Source organism: Bos grunniens, chromosome 6, assembly GCF_055505025.1.
Source record: "Bos grunniens cultivar Pamir isolate PY7600 chromosome 6, Bosgru_T2T1.0, whole genome shotgun sequence".
Taxonomy (NCBI): domain Eukaryota; kingdom Metazoa; phylum Chordata; class Mammalia; order Artiodactyla; family Bovidae; genus Bos; species Bos grunniens.
Genome location: NC_141170.1, coordinates 57107514 through 57121710, shown reverse-complemented (window position 1 = coordinate 57121710; position 14197 = coordinate 57107514). Strand labels below are relative to the sequence as shown.

The 14197-nt window shown below is 40.6% G+C and overlaps 1 protein-coding gene across 10 annotated transcripts in view; it reads right to left on the bottom strand.

Annotated features, from left to right (window-relative positions):
• The window catches only part of ATP8A1 (ATPase phospholipid transporting 8A1), a 238832-nt gene that overhangs the window by 121864 nt on the left and 102771 nt on the right, over positions 1-14197 (bottom strand). For all 10 annotated transcript variants that reach the window (XM_086407721.1, XM_086407724.1, XM_086407725.1 and 7 more), the window contains 4 exons: positions 12098-12147; positions 10209-10278; positions 7484-7568; positions 4507-4646 (listed from right to left, as the gene is read on the bottom strand). In XM_086407721.1, coding sequence (XP_086263847.1) covers positions 4507-4646; positions 7484-7568; positions 10209-10278; positions 12098-12147 — 345 coding nt within the window. The remainder of the gene's footprint in view (positions 1-4506; positions 4647-7483; positions 7569-10208; positions 10279-12097; positions 12148-14197) is intronic.

Below are 14197 nucleotides of genomic sequence, written 5' to 3'. Positions count from 1 at the left end.
AACAGTTAGAACTGGACATGGAACAACAGACTGGTTCCAAATAGGAAAAGGAGTATGTCAAGGCTGTATATTGTCACCTGCTTATTTAACTTATATGCAGAGTACATCATGAGAAACGCTGGACTGGAAGAAACACAAGCTGGAATCAAGATTGCCGGGAGAAATATCAATAACCTCAGATATGCAGATGACACCACCCTTATGGCAGAAAGTGAAGAAGAACTAAAAAGCCTCTTGATGAAAGTGAAAGCGGAGAGTGAAAAAGTTGGCTTAAAGCTCAACATTCAGAAAATGAAGATCATGGCATCCGGTCCCATCACTTTATGGGAAATAGATGGGGAAACAGTGGAAACAGTGTCAGACTTTATTTTTTGGGCTCCAAAATCACTGCAGATGGTGACTGCAGCCATGAAATTAAAAGATGCTTACTCCTTGGAAGAAAAGTTATGTCCAACCTAGATAGCACATTAAAAAGCAGAGACATTACTTTGCCAACAAAGGTCTGTCTAGTCAAGGCTATGGTTTTTCCTGTGGTCATGTATGGATGTGAGAGTTGGACTGTGAAGAAGGCTGAGCGCTGAAGAACTGATGCTTTTGAACTGTGGTGTTGGAGAAGACTCTTGAGTGTCTTAGACTGCAAGGAGATCCAACCAGTCCATTCTGAAGGAGATCAGCCCTGGGATTTCTTTGGAATGAATGATGCTAAAGCTGAAATTCCAGTACTCTGGCCACCTCATGCGAAGAGTTGACTCATTGGAAAAGACTCTGATGCTGGAAGGGATTGGGGGCAGGAGGAGAAGGGGACGACAGAGGATGAGATGGCTGGATGGCATCACTAACTCGATGGATGTGAGTCTGAGTGAACTCCAGGAGTTGGTGATGGACAAGGAGGCCTGGTGTGCTGCGATTCATGGGGTCACAAAAAGTCGGACACGACTGAGCAACTGAACTGAACTGAAGTATATTCAGGCAATATTTACTTTGAGAAAGAGGTTCTACTCTTTAAAAAAAGAGAGACTTGAAAATAATTTGAAAGTCACTAGCTCACATGCTCAAGTCCAATATTATGGTCGATATAAAAAATAGATCCTGATCACAAGAAAAACAGACTATATAATAAACAAGTCTCATTTAAAGTAGCCAAGGAAGAAGCCCAAATGGATGAAACTCAGGCTTCCCTGGTGGCTCAGAAGGTAAAGACTCTACTGGCAATGCAGGAGACCCAGTTTCGATTCCTGGATCAGGAAGATCCCCTGGAGAAGGAAATGGCTACCCACCCGAGTATTCTTGCCTGGAGCATTCCAAGGACAGAGGAGCCTGGTGTGCTACAGTCCATGAGGTCATAAACATTCGCATACAACTGAGCAATGAACACTTTCACTTTCAGGACTATGGCAGTTAAATTTACAGTCAGAAAAAAAAAAAAATTTACAGTCAGTGACACAGCAGAAGAATCTGCTCTGCTATGTTGGAACCTGCCTCATTACCACGTGTGACAGGAGCTCCCCACAGCTTCCACTGAATACTAACCCCAGCTGATTTTAATAAAGAATGGACGCTCAAAAGGGTGACATGCTAGCACCCTGACTACCTACAGTTCCCAAATGATCAGGGTTGGGAAAATCATTTTTTTCAGAAAAGCTTTTAGTTGCAGGGACCCCTCTGTGTTCTTGTTCCTATTCGTTTTCTTCTAAAAGACTTGTGCTCTTCTTCGGTGGGTAAAATAATCTTCTGAGGCTGATTTAAAAAACTACCACCTTCCTGAAAGCTTGTGGGTCACTCCTGGATTTCCTGGAGGAATTAGTTCAGACCATGACACTCAGAATGTTCCTTATTTGGTTGGGCGTCCCTGATATCTAGCATTTATCAATCACCTAATGAAAGTTAATTAAGTTAATTACTGAAAGAAACTATAGTTTCAGGGGATATAGTCCTTATTCAGAACAAGCTGGCTGAACCAATCTCTTTCTGATTTTTCAATAAAAATTAAGAGAGCATGACTCATCACAAAGTAAAAAAGGAATTAGCTATAAATTCTCTTTTCATTTATTTTAGGTAAGAGGTATTAAGAGAGACTTCTGTATCTGTAAACTAAAAATATGTAAATATATGTAATGGATTTCCCCAGGCAGCTTAAATTTCAATGTGACTCACGATCGCCATCTGCTGGAAGAAAGGTTGAATATCTGTTTTAGTTAAAAGAGGGAAGTCAAAATTTAATAACAGTTATTAAACACACACACAACTGTTAAGCCTATAAAACTGAATCTATAAACTCTAGGACATTCTCAGTAAAAACATTAGTCACATTAAACATTCAACTCCAGAATGTGCTCCAGAGCATTTCAAGTAGAAACAAAATTTAATGGTTGGAATCCACTTAAAATATATTGATTGTTAGTTGTTATATATTAATTCTATCATTGCCACGTGAGAAAAGACTACATTATATTCAGGCTGTGTAGGAAAGGAGACAGGAGGAAAAGAATCCTCTCCAAGCAGAGTAATCTTTTTTAATTTCTCAAAAGATTATGTGTGTGTGTGTCACTCAGTCGTGCGACCTAATGGACTGTACCCGGCTGGCCAGGCTCCTCTGTCCATAGAATTCTCCTGGCAAGAATACTGGAGTGCGTTGTCATTCCCTTCTCCCGGGAATCTTCCCAACTCAGGGATAGAACCCCAGTCTCCTGCACTGCAGGCAGACTCCTTGCTGTCTGAGCCACCAGGGAAACCCTCTCAAAGAGTAAGAAAAGCCAAAGATTAAAAATCAGTAATACCATTAGTGCTTTTAAACAATTTGTGACTTTGGGGACAATGAAAGAGATTACGGTCGTGGTCTCATAAAATATTATTTTATGTCACTATATGACATTCCAAAGATGTAAGGATATATACAATATTAGAAAAGAAAGAGAGAAATTTAGTAAGTGGATTGATAACAAGTCTCCTGGTGGGTATACACATCTACAATTGGTGGTGGAGGTGGGGTTTATCAACTTGGAAGGTTTCATACATTCCATCACAAGTCTTCTGAGGAATAAGGACGATACAAAATAAGTTCAAATATAAGGGAGAAATGACAAACGAACTAGCTTCTAGGGGGATCTCAGTCTACTGAGGAGACAGGAGGGCAGTATCCAGAGTCACAGGTAACTACATAGCAGAGAACACCACCTCCAGCTGGAGCATTCCAGTCCTGGGGTTACACGGAACAGCGGGCATGTGGGGAGAGTCCAGGGACGCATCCATAGTGCTGGCTACTACGCAAGACAGGAAGGACCAGGAAGCACGTTGACAGAGGAAGAAAAAAAACATGCCAGCCATGACTCACCCAAAGGTGAGATCAACTATGGCTAACAGGCAGAGCCTCAGTCTATGCCTTACAAGCAGGAGTACAGTTGAAGGAATTATGTAAGTAGCAAGTTATTTAATGGAAACTTAAGAGCCTGAACTTGAGCCAGAGTAAGAATTCTGACTTACATTCTTATGTGCTGAGGAATGCCCTCCAAATCACTTAACCTCTCCGGTGCCTTGATTTCTCCATTTATACGGCTGCGATAGTTAACACTACCTACCTCAAAGGAATGCTATGAAGATTAAGTAGGTTTTTAATTAAGTAGGTTGTAGATTCAAGTGCTCCAAATAGCACCTGGCACACAGTCAGTACAACCTAAAACTGTTTGCTATTCTGAATTCGGGAAGCAAGATTTCTTGCTGTTTATGAAGCATCAATCATGGTGTATCCATGGCTTTTTGGCTGAATAGCCTTGGTTTCTTTATCAGTAAAGCAAGAATATTTATAGTTGTGGTACAAATGATGGATGTATCTCAGTGAACAACGACAGGCCAGGTATAAGCACTGGATTGTTCACTTGTACATTCTTTATCACTGGTTATGGAGTAACACAGCTGTATACTTATTACATTATTTTGTATTATAAATATTGTGCTGTATACTTATTACATTATTTTGTATTATACATATTGTGCTTAGTTGCTCAGTCTTTGCAACCTCATGGACTGTAGCCCGCCAGCTCCTCTGTCCATGGGGATTCTCCAGGCAGGAATACTGGAGTGGGTTGCCATGCCTTCCTTCAGGGGATCTTCCCGACACAGGGATCGAACCTGGGAGTCCTGCATTGCAGGTGGATTCTTTACCGTCTGAGCCGGCAGGGAAGCCCACTGCATCTACACACACTTATATGCAGCTTTTACGCATGTTTGTGTGTGGGCAGAGGGCGTGTGATGAAGACACAATGGAAGATGTTGCCAAGGAGCTTGCTAGACTGGATCAACCTCAATTTGATCCAAAACTGTGAAAAGAGCTACATTCTATACCAAGTAAGTCCAGAGAATTTTTGGAAAAAACTGAGTTGTCAGTGCTTAGACCAGAGGAGATTCAACAGTGGTGTGTCAAGACATTTTGATTTTTATTTTATTGGCCCCTTGAAACAAGGCTGGAGTTTTCTGGAAATCAAACTTTCCTCACAAGCAGAAGAGTTGTACCTTTTCGATTAACTCGTAGCTCTCTTCGAGTTTGAGCAGCCTGTTCTGCACAGATGTGGAGGCACGGTGATAGACGGCTCGCCACTCCTGAAAGTCGCTCTCTGAAATCTCAGCCACGGCAAAACACAAGGTTCTTAACCCTGAAAAAAGGGAGCACGCCCCCCGCAACATCAGATAAGATTTTGTTCAGAAAGCTGACATATTTGTTTTCAATGAAATCGCATTTCAAAAACACTGATTCAGTACGCTGAAGTCTGACTCAAGCTTGATGGAACCTTAGCGTCAACTGTGTATTAACAGTCCTCTGGCCTTTACCACGGGCACCTGGCTTTTAATTCCCCAGCTCTTTCAATCCATCCTTCATGCCTCGAGTAACTTTTCTAAAATCCTAATCTGATACGGTTATTCCTTTGCTTGAAGTCTTTTAATCATTCTCCAGGATGAAGTTCAAACCCTAAAGTCTGGCTCAGTCACCATGTATCAGTTGCCTTCAACCTCATTCTCTGCCGTCCACTTTCCATGGTAGGGTCTTTGCACAAATTGATCTTTTTTCCCCCTCCATTCCACTCTCCCCCAATCCCCCTCCAAGGCCTGCCTTGCATCTACTTTAAGACTCAGTTCTGAAAATCATCTCTTTGAAGCCTTCTCGTCTCACCCAGACCCCAACACTTCTGTGGTGTGAAGGACAATGTTTCGTGTTTTTTCTGTGGTCTCCTACATGAGCTTGAAGCTTCTGGAGTTCCAGGGTCCTGGAGTTCTTCACATCTGTAACTCCAGCGCTGAATACAGTGGCCGGCTCATTAATAATGGCTTCATAGATGCTTATGAAGGAAGGAATAGAGGGACCCCAGTGGGGTGTACTGGGAGAGCCACCTTCCTCCAACTATATTTATTACAGTGGATTTGTAGTATAAGGAGTCTAAAAAATTGAGGGACAGTGACAAGAAAAGAATACCCATCAGCAACACCTGGGAAAACAATCACAGCTGATGTCTGAAGTGACCTACTTCCTGTACTCAGAGTCCATCAGTTTTCTAACTCATTTGGAGGTGACCCTGAACCAGAAAAAAGTTTACAGACTAGAAAAACGAAGAAGCAGATTTGCCAGCCACGATAAAAGCAGTTAACTAGGTTACCAAGAAGACAATGTTCTCACTCAAGGTCATTTAGCTCTCAGAATAATTAGGTGTTAGTGATCTCAAGTCAAATCAAATATGGCCAGGACCATGTCAGGAAAAAAAACCAAAGAACACAGGACATGAAATGCCCGGAAGACTCCACGTTCCAAGAAAGGAGTACATTGTCGCTGCCACAGCACTGCAAACAGAACTTAACTCTTTGGGCCATATTAGGGATATGTGTTTCCCCTCTGGACACTTGGCTGGAGACGTGAAAGTCACTCAGTTGTGTCTGACTCTTTGCGACCCCATGGATTGTAGCCCACCGGCTCCTCTGTCCATGGGGATTCTCCAAGCAAGAACACTGGAGTGGGTTGCCATTTCCTTCTCCAGGGGATCTTCCCAACAAGAAACTGAAGCCAAGTCTCCTGCATTGCAGGCACATTCTTTACTGACTGAGCTATGGGGGAAGCCCGCCAGCTGGAGACTTACTCTGGGGTAGCCATGGTATGGGAGAAGGCGATGGCACCCCACTCCAGTACTTTTGCCTAGAAAATCCCATGGACGGAGGAGCCTGGTAGACTGCAGTCCATGGAGTTGCTAAAAGTCGGACATGACTGAGCGACTTCACTTTCACTTTTCACTTTCATGCATTGGAGGAGGAAATGGCAACCCACTCCAGTGTCCTTGCCTGGAGAATCCCAGGGACGGGGGAGCCTGGTGGGCTGCAGTCCATGGGGTCGCACAGGGTCGGACACGACTGAAGCGACTTAGCAGCAGCAGCAGCCACGGTATACGAGTGCTGCTTACCCAGGGTGAGAATGGGGTGGCGGTGGAGGCCAAGCCAGCTGGAACCGGTCTGGGAACTAGAATATCCTTAACATCAGAGCGAGAGAAAAGGAAGATGCTCCTCCAACCCGCTCCTTCCTCAGTAAAGGAACCTGCTACATGCGCCAGCTTGCGCTGTACCTGGCGCCCCCTCGGGAGTCGTACCTTATGGAATCTGAACTCAACAGATGTGTGGGTCTCCCTGCGCTTCCATATTTGGAGGAGAAATGGTAGAAGGTTCATCATGTCCCCGCTTTTCAAAGCCTAGTGCTTTAAAACATTCCTATCATCTTGCTGCTTGGATTGAGAGGAAAAGGTTTGGCTCAGAGGTCAGGCTTGGTGCCACCAGCCACAGTTCCGGCAGAAGCAGACCAGAGTGAAAACTTAGATGGGAGATGCGGATACAGTACTGGTGACTTTTGTTAAGTTTAGAGATAAGATTCTACAAATTCCTGTAGTAACTGACCCTGATGCTTAACGACTCTCACTTTCTTTCATCTCATCTAGATCATCTCCCTAGACTACATTTCGGTACAAACAGAGCGTCAGGACTATTATCTTTACCATGGATTCTCAGGCCTCACATAGAGCCTGGCGTGTGGTAGGGGCTTAATAAAAAGTCCTGAGTTAACGCTGAAGAACTATTTCAGTAGTTATAGACTATAGTTATTTCTTCTCCTCTTTCTTACTCAGATTATCCAGTTCTTTAACTCTTGTTTCTTTCCTTCTACATTGCTGGAGATGTAAAGTATTCAAACTGTAAATGGTATCCATTCTAAAAAGCAAACAGATTTATAAGCTCTACATCCCCTTAAATGTGCGGACAAAGTCTTTCAAAATGTTAATAAATACAGGAGAGCAAAATAAAAATAATGGCTGGGAACAGCATATAGTAAGATCTAAATGATCAACATTTATTGTTATCTTACTTTATGAATCTCCAAGTAAAATAATAAGAATAATCCTATAAGATAGTAGTAATACATGATTTCATTTTATTTGAGTCATGTTTACTATTGTATTATACTCACCTTCTGTAGCAAACTGCTCCAAATGTTTTAGGGTAATTTCTTTGTATTTTGAAGTTTCTGCCAGTCGGTCATAAATTACAGTGTCCTGGAAAACAAACAGAAGGTATGATACACTTAAAGTATTCTGAGTTGACTAAAGTTGATGTTGGCAACATTATTAGCAGTGAATGAGTATTTAAAAAATCAATTTAGCATCAGTGTTGAAGCACAAAATATTTTTCCTTAATAATACTGCTTTCCTGTGACACTAAGAAAGATGGTCTAGTCCTGTATTTTCATCTTTTCCTTTCTGAATAAATCCAGTTACTCCAACGTTCAAAATCTCATATTCTATCAGCACGTCACTTACCTGTCATGTGCTGTTAGATCTCCCCTCACTGCCCCCCAAAGATTTTGCAGAAGGCTTCAGCATTCATCCGTGCTATGAGGAAGAATGGTCCGGAACTCAGACAGCATGGGAAATGTCAGAACAAAGCTAAAGAGCGTGTCCTGCTGCGGTGCCTCAGGGCCTTCAAAATGCTAATGCACAGTGGCTCCAACGGAGTGGGCTGATAGACGCCCAGACCTAACTACTGAACCTTTTAGGACTTAGGGAGTTGAATGAGGTTGGTGCCCACAAAGGAACAGACTCTGAGAAACACATGTTAAATGCATGGAGCAAGCTGGTGGCTATGGCAGGGAGGACACTGGACAAGCTGAGCATTGCCTTACAGCTCAATATTTCTGATTGAGTCACCTTAGCTTTAAGACTCAATTTACTTAGTCTGTAACATTAAATTACTGTATTATCTTTAAAGTCCCTTTCAGCTTTAACTTGAGGCATCACTGCATGTCTCTAATTTTTGCCCCTTTATAAATTGCCTATTGTTCCTTTAGTTATTCTTTAGCTTGGGTTTAATGTTTTAAGAATTTTAGTATTTGGCCTTCATGGTTTTATTAGACCAGGAAAAAATAAATCATTTACCTGCAATTACTTTCTCAGTGGTATTACCCATTTTGGGGTCTCGAGTCTCAGGGCTGAGTTGGAAGCAGACTAGTGAGGTATGATTTAGAACCCTTGAGAGAAACAGAACTTAGTGACCTCAGAACAGATGCAATATTCCAGGCTCCAATTATGAATTTCTTTTCATTTCTCAGTGGTGAAATGGGAAGCGGGCAAAGCAAAAGGAAATGATAATTTCCCCTCATGGGTCCTTTCTGAGAATGCGAGTTCTGTGTAACTTACAAACTCTATTTTTTTCCCAGAGGTTAGTGACATTTTCAGTGAAATTAAAATAGGCCATTTTAACACTAAGAAAATACTAAAAAATTAAAATCATGAAAACAAAAGTGATGAGTAATAAATAAGGCTAGGGAGATTAAACTCTCAAGGTAATTAAGCATTCTAGTGGAAGAAATTGTGGTCAGACTAGGGGAATTTTCTACCTTCTCTACAGTATCAAGGAGAGCAGGGGGCAGAATGCGGCCTTCTGCATAAACGGTAATGTGTTAGTCTCTCAGTCATGTCTGACTCTTTGCGACCTGATGGACAGGCTGCTAGAGCTTCTACCATTGATTGATGAAATGTATTTATCATTTCTAATTGTGTTTATGATTTCTAATGTACTTAATGTATTTACGTATTTATGATTTCTAAATGTATTTATGATTTCTAATTTATCTTACATGTAACCCATTCTCCCCTCCCTCAAATTTCTTTTTGATTAAAAATAACTAATTTTTTATCATGTTGAGCCCTAACATCCTCTGTCAGAACAGTTTATCTGAATGATTTCACCTGGAGCGAGTTCACCCTACAGTTGTTTACCTGCTTGTTCAACAACCAAAGAAACTCAAACTAAATTCATAAGACATCATGAAATTATTCTCTCCCCAGTCTTTTAAAACCAAGGCATTAAAAAATTATGTTCCAATGCATTAAAACCAAGGTATTGAAAAACATTCTCGACAGGAATTTAAATAATAAGCTTGGGCTTTTTAACAAGTTCATCTCCCAAGTTCCACGTGAGAAAGCAAGACTGTTGATTATATTCGAAATTGGAAAGTTCCAAGTTTGTAAGTTACCTGATTACTCCAAGTATATACTATGTACATGGAAAGGATAAATCTGAAGGGAAATATTAACTCATTTCAAGAATAAAAAAAGGCCCTGGAGAGTAGATTTCTTTTTTTTCCATGAGCATAAACATATTTTAACTAGGGAAATTCAGTTAGAATGACAAATTACTGCCCTGTCAATAAAACCTGCCAAATACAAAAGCCAACCAATAGTTAGAAAGGCTGTTATAATTAAAACAATGCAAATACAATACAAATGGTAATCAACCACATGAAGAAATAATAGCAATAACTGTAATCCATTTTCCCCATTTCTATTGCCTTTAAAAAAATCAGATTCAAATCGGTATAGGTTGCTACATTTCTAATTTAATTTTAAAATATTTTATGTATTATTTTCTTCTAAAGTGTTTATAATATACAAACCTCAAAAACTGAATTATATAAATAACCTCGGCCAAACTTTTTCAAAGCACCAGATTTACCCAGAAGGAATTCTGAGTTTCACCAGAAGAGGCTGAACACTATTACTATAAAACACCTCCAAAAGTGGATGTCAGCAACTTCAGGCTAAACATCTGTGTTACATTTCCATAGCAGAATGTTTAACATATACATTATAAACCATCATAAATCAAAATCATAAAAGACAAAAATACAAACTTACGGCTCCTTTGCAGTAAAGTCGTAACTTCCCGGATGGAGTGCGAACGATCACTGACATTCTTTTTCTAGCGCTGAAAGAAAGGTTTTCCACAATGTGTCATCATAGTGAGAAGATGCATCTATATGTTTGTCCTGTCTCACATATTTTATTGCTCACAATGAAAAAATAAATTTGACCAAATTATGAGGCTGATCCCTCCACATACACAAACCATCGCCTGAGTGTGTAGCTGAGTGCCTTTGAAAGTCACATTATGTTTTTCAAGATATGCGGGTACCATCTGCTGCCCTAAAGGAATAATTTACCAAGTAGCTTCCAAGAAACCTGCAAGAGTTAATACCCACCAGGGCAGAGAGAGGAGAGTTCTGATGAGCCAGAACCTTTTATGATGAATTATTAAAACGAGAAATGATAATCAATTTTAAGTATACACCCAATCAAAAGGCATATACTAGCACTTTAAAAACTTACTTAAGCCTTCACAACTATCATTTTTTAATTACTAGCAAACCACTGGCATCATGTAAAAAACCTAATTCATATTACAAACTCTAGTTAATGAGCACAAACAGCTTAACATTGTGTTGGCGATACAGACTGATAAAAGTTCTTAGTCAAACATACACATCTTTCAATGGATTAGCAAAGAGGCTACAATTTAACAATGAATAGAACAAACACGTATGGCATTGCACGGGATAAGCCTCACTTGGAATCAGGTATGCATAAGCATTCTCTCCAGAAATAAGGGGTAAAAAAGACTTCTCTAGTGTCAGCGCCTATTCATGCTACCTTATAACGTTCTGCAGCTAAAAAACTGAGACGAATCCAATACAGTAGTTAGATATAGCGTAGTTGCCTTTAGAAATATCTTGGACTGTTTAGTCCTCTCTTTCTCCACCTAGTACTTCCACTGCATTAGTGTCTCTGATCATTCCTGCTTTAGGACCACACTTGATTGGGCCCCTCTGCAACATCTCTGTAGTCTACCTCGCCCCTCCTGATTCATGTTTCTCTTAATCCAGCTTTGACGGCCTGGTCCCTGGTTCATCAGCTTCCTTGCTCTTTTCTTCTCCTGACAAAACTCCCACATCATGGGTGAACAGGAATGCCTTCTGTGGTCCAGCAGAGTGAGTGGACACTGCTGGAGAAAAGCCGCCCTGTCACAGCTTAGTAAACACTTGGTCCCAGGGTCACAGAGTGCTCCACACTGCCTCGTCACCTACATTTCTCTAATAACCCTGCTCGCATCTCCTCACAGGACTATGAGCATTCTCTTATGGTCTCTCCATTCCTCGAGTCTCCAATATGCCCGTCGCTCCAGATGCAGGATTTTTGCAATCACTTGGATGGAAGCTTCCAACAAGAAATTTCTATTCATTTGACCATGAACAGCTGCACGTTTATCCACTGTGGACCATCCCTTCTGTCTCTATTCCTACTATATGGAAACTAGTTTTATACCTAACAGAGAGATGAATATGAGTTTCTGAAATCCCTATGACAATTAGATGTTATAATGAGCACATAATTAGAATGGCAAGTTCCTGACTCTGATTCATTTTAATTCTGCATAAATCTTGGTGCCCCTAAGTATGTTTTCAGATCACTACCCGGGCCTGTACCCTACAGTTGTGATGCAGACTGTTATGTTCAGAAATATTATTACACTGCCTCCAGAAGACATGCCTTACAAGACTCTGAAGAGAACAGTTTATGATTTTCTTACAAATGACAATTAAAAATTGTATTGAAAATTTTAATTTAATATTTGGTCTAAATAAATTTATTTAAATAAAATAAAGCACACTTTCTTCTTATTTAAAAGGGAAAAACTTTAAATGGAGGGAAACATATCACATACACAAACCACAGAGCAGATGTTTTACCTGGTGAACTCCAAGACATTGAGCAATTCATATCTTTCTTCCTGCCCCAGCTATGAAGGAAAGGAAAATATGATTACATACAGTAAGAAGTAGCTTTGGCTTTTTGGAAATAAACTCCAGTTATGAAGTTTTAATGTAAAAAATGTCAACACAAATTGTCCTTTCTGAAATACATCACCCTTAATTGAACTTATTAATTTTTCAGGTTCAGATGGAAGATTGAACAAACGCAATTACTTTTCATTCTTCCCAAAGCCCCACCAAAACTACAAAAAAAAAAAAAAAAAATTAAAAAGAAAAACTCACAATGGCAGGAAAATATGAGAAGAGACAATGGCATTAAAAATTTGGAAGCTAGAAAACAGATAAGTGAGATATGCTTACTTAGCAGATTGCAAGAAGTAGCAAATGCTATTATATACACAGTGGTTACGGGGGAAAGGTGAGAACCAGCCTGACCTGTGTTGGATAATCCCTAAAAGGCCTAGGGAAGAGGAATAACAGGGAGTTCTAGAACTGGAAGGTAAAGGAGCGCCCTAAATGGGAGGACTAGGGAAAAAGCTGCTGTTCTGGGCACTGGCTTTTCCTGCATACTGGCAGAAGACCAGAGGCTTTGCTCCATAAAGTTTCTTTTGTCTAGAAGTTGGCACCTGAAGCTATAGTATTGTTATTGTATTTGTACTAAAGGCTAGGCCCCAATACCCCACAACTCACTTGGCCCCCTACATTCTGGCAACCAGATCTTTCCTGGCAGAAGGGTGGAAGACTGTTCTCTCGGGAATCTATAAACCCGGGTTGAGTCCTAAAGGTACAGATAACCATGATTTCCCAAATGAATCCCACCAGACCACCCCACAGTGAAGCCCAATGTTGACAAATACCCTCTTATACTCAGAACTGCCATACTGCTGCTAAGTCGCTTCAGTCGTGTCCGACTCTGTGCGACCCCATAGACAGAAGCCCACCAGGCTCCCCTGTCCCTGGGATTCTCCAGGCAAGAACACTGGAGTGGGTTGCCATTTCCTTCTCCAATGCATGAAAGTGAAAAGTGAAAGGGAAGTCGCTCAGTCGTGTCCAACTTTTAGCGACCCCATGGACTATAGCCTACCAGGCTCCTCCATCCATGGGATTTTCCAGGCAAGAGTACTGGAGTGGGGTGTCATTGCCTTCTCCGAGAACTGCCATATCAACTTGTAAATTCTTTACCCTTAACCGTGAGAAAACCAAAGATGAACAGATATCCAAGGACAGCTATTATCATGGATCACAGATATCCAAAACAAACAGATAAGAGCAATTTGGAAGAAAGAGAATTCCAAAAGAAAACAGGCTTCCTGATGGGCACAAAGGGCTGGTGGACAGGTCCTGGATGCCTCTTTCCTCCATTTCCACACCAGGATGAGGTGGTTTGTCATATGCTTTCTGTGGGGCATTTTCTGTTGGATCATTGGAACTGGATGGGTGTGGATTCCTGGAGGCATAAAACCTTCTGCAGTGTTTTACACCCTTGGAAATATTGCTAGATCCACCAGTATATGCTTGTTAATGGGACCCGTGAAAAAACAAAGATAATGTCTGAGACAAAAAGCTGCCTGTAACAATGGTCATGCTTCTGTGATTAAGATTCACGTCCTGTGATGCTCTTTGGTGGCATAGAAGGAGACTGGCCTTATTTCTCTGCATATTGCAGCTCTCATCAAAGATCTTGCATAGCCTATTATGCATCTCATATGCAAGTGGTGCAGTAATTAAATGCTCTTCTTTTCTCCTAAGTAGAGAATGAGAAACTCCAGAAAGGAAATGTGAAAGTTGATGTTTAATTTTTGGTGAAGTATGCTTCTCCCAGTGCAATAATCAAAACAACTATAATGACAGCTTAATACCATTTTATGTTCCAGTAAAATGATATGCTTATTTAAACTGTTTGTAATTAAAAAAAAAAGAAAACATAAAAAAAAATCATTATTCCTCTCAGAGAAGTAACGTTAATACAACACCTATGAAGGAAAAACAGGATACTATTTAAAAAATTAATATTGAGAAAACAATAAAAGCTTCTGGAAGCTAAAACATGTAATATCAGAAACAAAAAGAAAATCA